At 56.7% G+C, this 10,825-nt stretch overlaps 1 protein-coding gene across 1 annotated transcript; it reads left to right on the top strand.

The window, feature by feature from the left end:
* The first annotated feature begins 525 nt into the window (after positions 1-525).
* Positions 526-10,425, top strand: kirrel3l (kirre like nephrin family adhesion molecule 3, like). Its single transcript, XM_067238118.1, is given in 15 exon segments — positions 526-529; positions 841-998; positions 3,313-3,463; positions 3,728-3,799; positions 3,802-3,832; positions 4,222-4,370; positions 4,498-4,574; positions 4,576-4,626; positions 6,277-6,403; positions 6,686-6,786; positions 7,616-7,814; positions 8,955-9,074; positions 9,317-9,426; positions 9,634-9,723; positions 9,902-10,425. Coding segments are annotated over 15 exon segments (1,950 nt in total). The 3' UTR covers positions 10,412-10,425.
* The last annotated feature ends 400 nt before the right edge of the window (positions 10,426-10,825 follow it).

Here is a 10,825-nt window from a genome sequence, read left to right on the forward strand (position 1 = left end):
CGGGGACCACGGTGTCTCCAGGAGATGGAGAAAGAAACGTGGAGACAGATAGGGTGTGCGTGTGTCTGTGTGTGTGTGCGTGTACTGTCAGAGGGGGGGGTGGGGGGTGGGGGGAATCAATGCGGTCGGATGAGACCAAAGCAATCCCGTGCAGTCAAAGGACTCAACAGCAGGAGTGCAGTCAGGGGAATCGGCATGGAAATTAAAATCACCTAGCGCTCGGATTCCATTAGTGTCCGTGCTGGCACGCCGGAAGGACCTCTGACAATTCAGATACACACACAGAAATTGGTTCGGCGGAGGCGGCGAGACAGAGGCCGGCTCGGTCTCCCTGTTTACGCCTCCCCTTATTGGCCAGGGAGATAGACGCCTTCATCACGGCCTGGCATGCTCGACTTCCCAGCAGCGTGAGCGAAACCGAGCAAATAAATGAACAAATAAGCAATTGAGATGAAACATCTCTGTTCGGCAGTGGGGTAAATAGAGTGGTAATGACAGAGTCCCAATGTTAAGAAGAGAAATCGAATGGGTTAGTTTCGAGTCCCTTTTCTTTCAGAGGACAGGCCGTTATTGTAGTCCACCCAACTCTTAACTCAAAATCGGACTGTCACGGCGAGACGAAACAATACGTGGCTTGTCAAGTCATGGCTTCCATTACACAACTGCCATTGCTCATTCTCCCGATCTGGGTCTCACATGGCTTTGTGGTGAGGGGGAGCCACGGACTCAATGAACCGAAGCGGGGTTTGGCTTTGCCGTGACGTGTTCCTTGTGTGTGTGTGTGTGTGTGTGTGTGTGTGTGTGTGTGTGTGTGTGTGTGTGTGTGTGTCTCTCTGGCAGTTCCTCCAGGAGATCCCGTGGTGGAAGGGGGGCCGGTGGTTCGTCTGAAGGCCCACACGCCTCACAACCTCACCTGCAGGGCCTCGGGGGCCAAGCCGGCCGCCGAAATCACCTGGTACCGGGATGGGGAAGTCATGGAGACAGCCGTCTACTCTAAGGTACACGGGGAGGAAGGCCCGAGTCCACTTCGACCTCATCCTTCGCTCACTGTCATCCACCCACTCAAGCAAAACTACCCAATGGCACAACACCGATGCAGAGCAGGGTAGACCCGGGTCGTAGAGCTACTCCGAATGCAGTGTCTTTCTCTCTGGGTAATATAGGCTCTCCGTATCTCTCTCTCTCTTCTAGTTCTCATTTCTCTCCCCCAGCGTTCGTCTCCGGCCCCCCCTCTCTCTATCTTTCCTCCCCTCTCTCTCCATCCCCCCCTTTCTTTGTCTCCCAGGACCAAATCCTCCTCTCTTTCTCCCTTCCTCTCGCTCCCTCGCTCTACCTCTAACGCTGCAGTCCCCCCTCCTCTCTTCACTCGCGCCTGAACCCCTCTCTTCTGCCTCCCCCCCTCCCTCCTGCCCCTACAGTCCCCCCCCCCCACCACCACAACCTCCCCCTCTGCTCTCTCTAACGCAGTGACACTACAGCATAACTGGAGCATGCCAAAGCTCAGACAGGCATGAGCGTTTGATACAGTAGGGTTTTCTGCAGAGGAGAAATCACCCACAACAATGCCTGGGCACAATGGAGAGCCGGCAGAGCGTGAACCAGCCGCGGTCGGGGAAAGTGTCACATTTGTCATGCTCCCTGACCACGCTAAATGACGCTAAACGCCACATTTAAAGAGGCGAGGGCCTGCGGTGTTTGGGGGGGGGGGGTCGTGGGGGGAGGAGGAAGGGTTTGGGGTCGGGGGGGGGGGGCAGCGACAGAGTAGAGACGAGGAGAGGAGAAGAGGGGAGACGATTCGCGGCGCGAGGGGAGGAGGGTTCAGGAGATGAGGGTGAGAGGGAGGAGAGGCGAGAGAGGCCGGAGGAGGCGAGACAAGAGAGGCGGGAACAGAGAGGGGAGGGCGAAGCGCCGGGGAGCGGAAGTCCTGCGAGGTAAACGGCGGCAGGCTGAGAACAGGAGAGGGGACGCTTTTAGCCCGGAGAAGACACAGGAAGCGGGCGAGCGAGGAGGAGGAGAGGGAGAGCCGGGGGCAGAGTGAAGGGTGGCGACAGGGAGCGATGCGATTCGATCTAGCGTAAAAAATGCTTTCCGTGTGTCTGGCTGAGGAAGTGGACGGCCTGGTCCATTGATTCGGCCGTCCGGGGAATGGGCACAGCATGCCCTTGCTCTTTTCCAGAAATGTGTGACCGCCCCCCCCACCCCACCCCTCTCCCCTCACATCCATAGAAATATAGACTCACAGCCACCCCTGCCATGGCTGCACGCTGTCACTCATCAGAGTGTGCGCGTGTGTGTGTCTGTTCATCCGTGCGTGTCCCTGGGTGAGTGCGTGTCGTGGTCGCTGAGGCCCCATCCTCTGAGTCTACACCTTTCCTCACTTAGGCGTATTGATTCCAGTGAGCAATAAATAGATTTCAAAGATGATGACAAACAGGAGCTGCTGACGCGAGGCGCTCCCAGAAATGTGGGAACAGCACAATATCCCCCCTCCGCCTCATAAACTATATGATTTAACTGCTCTGCCAATGGACAGGATGGCAAGTTTAATGGCTTGCATGTCAGGAGAATAAGACCTGTGGTGTCATCGACACCTGAAGGGGGGAAATGAGGGGAAACAGCAGGGTTGTGTCTGCGGGGAAGGACTCTTCCATGCACATGACCACATCTAGACCACATGTTCGACTTACGTAGACCACATCTAGACCAAATGTTCTACTTATGCAGACCACATCTAGACCACATGTGCTACTTACCTAGACCACATCTTAATCTCATCTAAACCACATGTGATACTTATGTAGACCACAACTAGACCACATGTTCTACTTCCCTTGACCACATCTTATACTCATCTAAACCACATGTGATACTTATGTAAACCACAACTAGACTACATGTTCTACTTACCTAGACCACATCTTATACTCATCTAAACCACATGTGATACTTATGTAGACCACAACTAGACCACATGTTCTACTTCCCTTGACCACATCGTCACACCAGAGAACACTATGCTGGACAACTACCATACCACTGTTCCCATGTCTTGAAGCTCCTCGGTGGAAAAACTAATCTCTCTCTCTTCACACACTCTCTCTGTCTCTATCTCTCTGTTTCTCTCTCTGTTTCTCTCACTGTCTCTGTCTCTCCTTCTCTCTTTCGTTCTATCTCTCTTTCTCACTGTCTCTCTCTCTGTATTTCTCTCTCTCTCTCTCTCTCTCTCTCTCTCTCTCTCTCTCTCTCTCTCTCTCTCTCTCTCTCTCTCTCTCTCTCTCTCTCTCTCTCTCTCTCTCTCTCTCTCTCTCTCAGACGAGGATGGAGGATGGGAAGAGGGAGCTGGCTGTCAGCATGCTCCCCATCGTCCCCGAGGACAGGGACTCCGGACGCACCTACACCTGCCGGGTCCTGAACCCCGCGGCGCCCGCCGGACGCCAGACATCCGTCACCATCAGCGTCCAGCGTGAGTGTCCCCTCCGCCGCTCCCCCCGGGCCGCCAGCACGGCAACGCGACGCCCCCCCCCCCCCCCCCCCCCCCAAAAAGCGTTATTTAAAAGCTCCGGCTGTAAATAACCTTCCCTCCAGTGGCTCTCAGAGTGAATGGAGGGGCCGTTTGTTCTGCCTGCCTGCACATGCCCCCTTTCACCTCCCCATGACAGTGCTGTGCTCTCAGCCCGACCGCATGGCCTCGTGTCAGTAATGCTGTTGTTTCTTCTTTCTTCTGCAGACCCCCCCACTGTGACCCTGTCAGTTCAGCCCCAGACAGTGATGGAGGGGGCCAAGGTTCTGTTCATCTGCTCTGCTCCGCCAACCCAGAGATCACAGGATACAGGTAAACCACACACACACGCACGTAAACACATGCTGATGCCATTTACACACATACAAACAAGTACATACAGCACACACACACAGACTAAAATACACATGCACACCCACACACACCCACACACACAAACATGTAAACACACAAAGACACAAACTCACACGCACCCACACAGACATACATCTGTAGCAGAGTCTTGAACTTATCCATTCTTTTATCCACTGTCAAAGTTCTCCCTGTGAGTAGTGTAAGACATTTCTGTAAACACCAGTCGGTCTAATTGAAAGTGAGCGAGGATAGTAACAGTATGTCTCTCTCTCTCTCTCTCTCTCTCTCTCTCTCTCTCTCTCTCTCTCTCTCTCTCTCTCTCTCTCTCTCTCTCTCTCTCTCTCCAGATGGGCCAAAGGAGGGCTCCCTATCTCGGAGGCCAATGGGGACAGTCTGGAAGTGACTGTGGACCACTCCTACTTCACAGACCCTGTCTCCTGTGAGGTGTCCAACTCAGTAGGCAGCACGAACGTCAGCACCCTGGTGGACGTGCAGTGTAAGTGCAGCTAGAGATCCCCCACGCTGGCAGCCCATAGCCTGTTGGAAAGTGTTGGGAGGCGTTGAAAAGTGTCGTGAATGTGAGGAGTGTTTGTTTGACTCGTTTGTTTGTCGTTCCTCCACAGTCGGGCCCAGACCCCTCTCTGAGCCCAAGCCCATGACGGTGGACACGGGGATGGACGCCGCCTTCACCTGTGGCTGGAACGGGGAACCCTCCGCTGACTCTGGCCTGGACCAAGCAAGGCTCCAACGTGGTAAGAAAGCTAGCTTTCCTTCCACATGAATTCACCGACACCCCCCCCTCCTCCTCCCCCTTCCTCAACATGCTCCTGTTTGGCCCTGGGTCTTCCTCACCTCCTGTCAGTGTGTCCTCATGTGGCTGAGACACTCTCCCAGTACACACGTTCACACTTCCCGTCAGGATGTCCTCTCAGGAGGGGAAAACCTTCCTCGCCTCCCCTCAGTCCCTGGAAGAGGTTCTTTTTTTCTGTCCGTCTGCGTGTCTGCCTGCCTGCCTGCCTGCCTGTCTGTCTGTCTGTCTGTCTGTCTTCAAGCCTGAATGCCTGTCTGTCCGTCTGTCTGTCTGTGTGCCTGGAAGCCTGCTTGTCTGTCTGTCCGTCTGTCTGTCTGTCTGTGCGCCCACTGTCAACGCCGCACCCCCTCACCAAGAGAGCTGACATGCTGTCATAACAAAGTGGCCACTGGATCAATCAATCATCCAATCACCGGAGCTGTGGGTCTAAACCCAATGATTCAGAGAAAGCCTTCTGCCAAAGCCATTTCTCAGAAGTCCAACCCCCCCCCCCCACACACACACACACTCCTCCTCGAGTAAAACGTGACATCTCCACCTTTCGTTTTAACTTCCTGGTGGAGCGAGTCCCCCCCCCCCCCCCACCCAGGGGAGGCTCTTTCCTCGCCCGTAATCCGATTTCAGAGGCAGCTCTGGGAGAGCAGCGCCGGGACGAAGCGCCCCGAGACGAGCCATGCTGTCATCTCGGAGAGTGAACGCTTTCAGGCTTCGTGTACTCTGAGGGGAAAAGCACGGCCACTCTTCTAATCCACACCCCTTTCCATCCACCCCCACCCCCCCACAACCCACCCCCTACCTCTGTCACTGCATCTCACATAGCCACCAGTAATGGATTAATTGGGTTACTCTATAAGTGCGTTGGAATAAAATATATATTTTTTGCGAGAGAGCGCGAGCGAAAGGGAGCCAGGGTGTGGGGGGATGTGCCAGAGTGTGGTGTGTTTGTGTGCGTGGCTGGAGGAGGGGGAGGGCGGGTGGGTTGGGTGGAGGGGGGGGGGGCGGAGGAGTAGGAGAGGGAGTAAATGGATTAATCACAGCTTGATGGAATGGCAGGATCAATGAGCTAACGAGCGGGAGGGGTGGAGTCGCTCCGGAGGCGGAGGCCCGCTCTCACCACGGAGCCCTCACGTCTGTCCCCGCCGTTCAATTAGGACACTCTACCCGGCGCCGTGGTCACCGCAGAGGGCCGTCTGGAGAGCTTAATGCTGTGATTAAAGCCGCTCGCTGTGGAATTAGATTGAAAGTGGCGGCGTTAGTAACGGCGTCCGGTCAGCCCCCCTCCGTGCTGATGCATTGGCTGTCCTGCTGATGAGCCGCTGGTTAAAATAGTCTCTCTGTTCTCTCTTTCGCCAACCCTCTCTTTCTCTATCGCCATCTCTCTCTCTCTCTATCCATCTCTCTTTCTCTATCTCCATCTCTCTCTTCATCCCTCTTTCCCTCCGTCTCTCTCCATTTCTCTCTTTTTTTCTCTCTCCATTTCTCTCTTCATCTCTCCGTCTCTCCATCTCTCTTTCTGTCTCCATCTCTTTCTCTCTCCATCTCTTTCTCACACTCTCTCTCCATCTCTCTCCATCTCTCTCCCTGTCTGAAGGTGCTCAGTAACGGGAACACCTTGCAGCTGAAGGCCGTCACCCAGGAGGACGCTGGGACGTACACCTGCAAGGCCATCGTGCCCCGCATCGGCGTGGCCGAGAGGGACGTCAGCCTGACCGTCAACGGTGAGACGCATTTCCTTCCTTCCTCCCTCCCGCGGGTCACTTCCTGTCCCGCCCTGCCCGCCCTCCGCCGCGCACACAAGTCCTCCGGGCGTGCTGTTTGGCCGCACACACGAGGCTGAAGAATGGGTTTAATATCCCCCTCTGTTCTCCCAGACTCAGACTTTATCGCGTCAAAGATTCCATATCTTAGCCCGCGCTGTTGTGTCAATGTCTCAAGAACACTCTTCTCTTGCACCTCTCTCCCCTCCTCCCCCCCCCCCTGCTCTCTCTCTTTCTCTCCAGGCCCACCTATCATCGCAGCAGAGGCCACGCAGCACGCTGTCAAGCACTCCAAGGGCAAGCTGGAGTGCCTGGTGGGAAGCAGCCCCCCTCCGGAAAATATTGTAAGTGAGCCTCTTGTCTTTGCTGGCTGCTGTTGGTTTGCGTTTTGTTTGAGTGGACTCTCACCATCCACCTTGCGCCGCGCACACACTTAAGAGAGCAATCGCTCGGTGTGTGCTCTGCTGTTGCCCTTTATCTTTCGCTACGCACACGCACAGGCGGGAACGGTCACACGCACACTCTCACACGGCAACCCTCCGCCCACACGCACACACACACACCTCCCACACGCATACATACGCCCATACACACACATACCTGCTCAGACACTCACAAAGACCAGAGATGAGTGAGTTGGTGGTGGTGGTGGGGGGGGGGGGCTGTGTGGAGACTTCCTGCAGTCTCCAGCCAAACCGTGCTCAATTAGCAGCCCATCAGGCTCGACTGCGCTGACCCTGTTGAACTGGCGAGCGTGGGCCCGGCAGAGAGAGGATAATTAGGGTCTGCGGAGATGTGAGGGCCAGGTGCCCCCACCGGCCTCGCAACACAGGAGCCTCGCAGCCTCTCCTCCTGCCTCCTCGCCTGCACCCCCCCCCCCCCCCCCCCACCTGCTCAGCCCCCCGAGGGCAGACGTGGGAGGCAGTTTAAACACAAGGCTGCGAGCACTGCCAGCCAGGGAGTGCTTTGAAGGTCGACGGAGGGAGAGAGAGGTGCGGGGGGGAGGGGGGCATTGGAGTAGAGTGAGTCTGTCCAGGCCCGCAGTCAGAGAGGGTAGCCGAGATCTAACAAGGCTCAGCCGTGGTCGTCTTGTTCTCTGACAGGGAATGGCCCTGTCGACGAACGCCACTGACCCCCCCCCCCTGCTGTTTGCCGCTGTTCTCTCCTCCTCAGGTGTGGAGCTTTGGAGACGTGAGCCTCTCCTCCGGGTCTTCCGGACGCTTCTCCGTCCAGACGGTGGCCAGCGACCACGGCGTGCTCTCCTCCCTCGTCCTGTCCGAGACGCTGGCCCAGGACTTCCAGCTGCGGTTTAACTGCACCGCCTGGAACCGCTTCGGCACAGACACCGCCCTGGTCACCCTCAAGGAGCAAGGTGCGCACCCACAACATCCTGTTTCCTCTTTCCTCTCGTCCAAGCCGATCCTCTGGACCGCTCGGGCTCCGACTGGCATCAGAGACACCTCAGCTCAGCTGGGTGTTTGTGAAGAGTGAGGCAGACGGGGTCAGAACCCAACTTCAATCTGGCGCTTATCTTAATTATACTCTTTCGAATCGATATTATTTAATCAGAGAGATGGTCTCCCCTTAATGAAAACGTTTGCTCCCCGTAACATTGCCATCGATCGAGGGGGGGCCCGAAGTCAATTAGGAGGAGCCACAGGTGCGGATCTGGAGTATTTTTGCTCCCCCCCACCCCCGGTTCCTCCCTCATCCCCCCCCCCTCACCCCTATACCCCCCCCCAGCTACCGCTACACCAGCCCCCTTAAACAAGCTTAAATAAGGCTGAGCTACTTCGACTCGGCACTGGCGCCGGCGGAAGCCTTTGTTGCACTAGACACCAAAAATAAGGTCCTCGCCGGCAATTTACATCAACGCGGCCAAGCCGGGTCTCGGGAGGTTCGGGGGAGCCGGTGTCTCCTGGAATCTCTAATTAGATTACTGTCTATTGCTTCATTGCGTGTCAGGCCTTGTTACCCTTCCTCCAGAGAGATTAGAGACATGAGGCAGGCCGCGGGACGCAGAGGCGGCGTGTGCTGGCCGAGCGAGACCGGGCGCACAGCATACGCATTTATATGGGTTCTGGCGTGGGCAGGATTAGAGAGGAGAATGGATGGATCTGTTTCCATCTCGCTCCCCATCTCTTCCCTCTCGCGCTCTCTGATCCGCGGGGTCTTGCCACTGACACTTTCTGTCTTCCCCCCCCCCCTCTCTCTCTCTCTCTCTCTCTCTCTCTCTCTCTCTCTCTCTCTCTCTCTCTCTCTCTCACTGTGTCGCTCTCTCTCACTGTCTCTCTCTCTCTTCTTTTCCCCTCTCTCTCTCTCTCTCTCTCTCTCTCTCTCTCTCTCTCTCTCTCTCTCTCTCTCTCTCTCTCTCTCTTCTCTCTCTCTCTCTCTCTCTCTCTCTCTCTCACTGTGTCTCTCTCTCTTACTGTCTCTCTCTCTCTTCTTTTCCCCTCTCTCTCTCTCTCTCTCTCTCTCTGTCTCTCTGTCTCTATGCCGTTCTCTCTCACAGAGGCTCTGCCCATGCTGATCATCGTGGGGGCGTCTGTGGGCGGCGGGTGTGTCCTGCTCATCTGTGTCGTCACCCTTGTGTCTTTGTGCTGCAGACACACTGGCAAAGGTGAGCTCAACGGTCAGTATGGGCACGAGGAGCCAGGGCTGGGCTGCACTCCATTGTCTCACATCAGTTAATTCCATTACAATCCCACCCGTCCATTTACACTTTATTTAATTCCAGTTCCGGAATTGACTTGATTAAATTCAAATTTTTGAATTAAATTGGTAAAAAAAAGAAAAAGAAAAAAAAGGGCCTCACGCATTAATCCTGCTGTGTGTTCAACCCCCCCCCCCCCCTTCTCCCCCCCCCCCTCACAGGTAAAAAGTGCACACGTCTCTCCAAGAGTGACATCAGAGTCCAGATCGTCCACAGCGATCACAATGCCACCCGCGGCAACGACGACGAGGAGGACGTCAAGGAGCCCATGGTACTCATCCCCCCCTCCGCTCTGCACAGAACAGTAATCTATATTCATGTTTGGGGAAAGAAGGAGCGCATGTTTTGGAATGGGGATGCACCAATCCTTTTTTTGGGGGGGGAGGGGGGGGGGGGAGGGGGGGGAGGGGGGGTCCTTGTTCTCATTCGCCTGCGCCGTTCAACCTTGTAATTCCTGAACACGCTGCCTTGCCCTCAGGCTCCCAACAGCAGCGAGTCTCCGGGGACGTCTCGCACGGAGCACAGCGACCTTCTGGAAGAGGAGGACGACGAGCGCTCGGACACCAAGGTAAAAAGAAACCTCCTGAAAACATTCAACATTCAACCCCCCAAAATAACACGACACGAGATAACTCTTCGCTGAAAGCGTTGCGTAGGAAGCGTGTGAGCAGCTGCTCCACTGTAGCGCGCCACCTCAAAGAAACAATAACAACCTGTTTTCGCTCCGCCCGCGTGTCCCCCCTCAGGACCCCACCAACGGCTACTACAACGTCCGCGCCCACGAGGACCGCAACGTCCGCAGCAGCGGCTTCTCCGAGTACGTGCCCAACCCCCGCCCCGTCTACACGCCCTCCCAGCTGCCCTCGCCCAGCCCGCTGTACGGCCAGCACGGCGCCCAGCCGCGCATCTACGACTTCTCCCACCGCTACGCCACCACCACGGGCGCCCGCTCCACCTACGAGCAGCAGCAGGCGCAGCAGCAGCAGGCGGCCCAGCCCGCCAGCATCTACCCGGCCGACCCCGTCTACAGCGGCTCCGCCTACCTGCCCACCTCCGCCTCCGCCACCGCCACCTACGGCCGCGCCTTCACCAGCTACGTCAAGCCGGCCTCCTATGAGAAGGTGGATGCCTACGACCAGTCGGACCAGGCCAGCAAGGTGTCCGGCTCCTCCCGCTTCTCCTACGCCTCGTCGCAGGTGTCCTCGCAGCAGTCCGACTACGGGCGCCCGTCGCAGCGCATGCAGACGCACGTCTGATCGGGCCGGGGGAGCGCGGCAAGAGTGCACGGGAGTGGCGAGAGGGGGAAACTCGGGGTCGCCTCTGCAAGGGAAGTGTGGGGGGGGAAGGGTGGGGGGGGGGCCGAGGGGAGTAACGTGAAGGGGAGAAGAGACTCTTTTGATTGGTCCTTCCCCCCCCCCCCCCCCGGATGGTTTTGGAGGGAGACAGTGTGATCTCGGTTGTGGGAAGATGACCGTCCTTAATTTATTCTTGTGTTGTGAACGAACACGGGTGGGTGCCGTGGATCCCTACCAAGTCCGCGAGGAGGCGGAGTCCTCTGATTGTGACTCGCCACTCAGTCATCTCACACGCCACAGTGGGATGTCTCACGGGGTTACCAGGTCACTGTAACCACGGTGACAGCCTGAGCCCACCCTGGGACTGGGTTTAGT

The sequence above is a fragment of the Osmerus mordax genome, chromosome 6, assembly GCF_038355195.1.
Source record: "Osmerus mordax isolate fOsmMor3 chromosome 6, fOsmMor3.pri, whole genome shotgun sequence".
NCBI lineage: Eukaryota > Metazoa > Chordata > Actinopteri > Osmeriformes > Osmeridae > Osmerus > Osmerus mordax.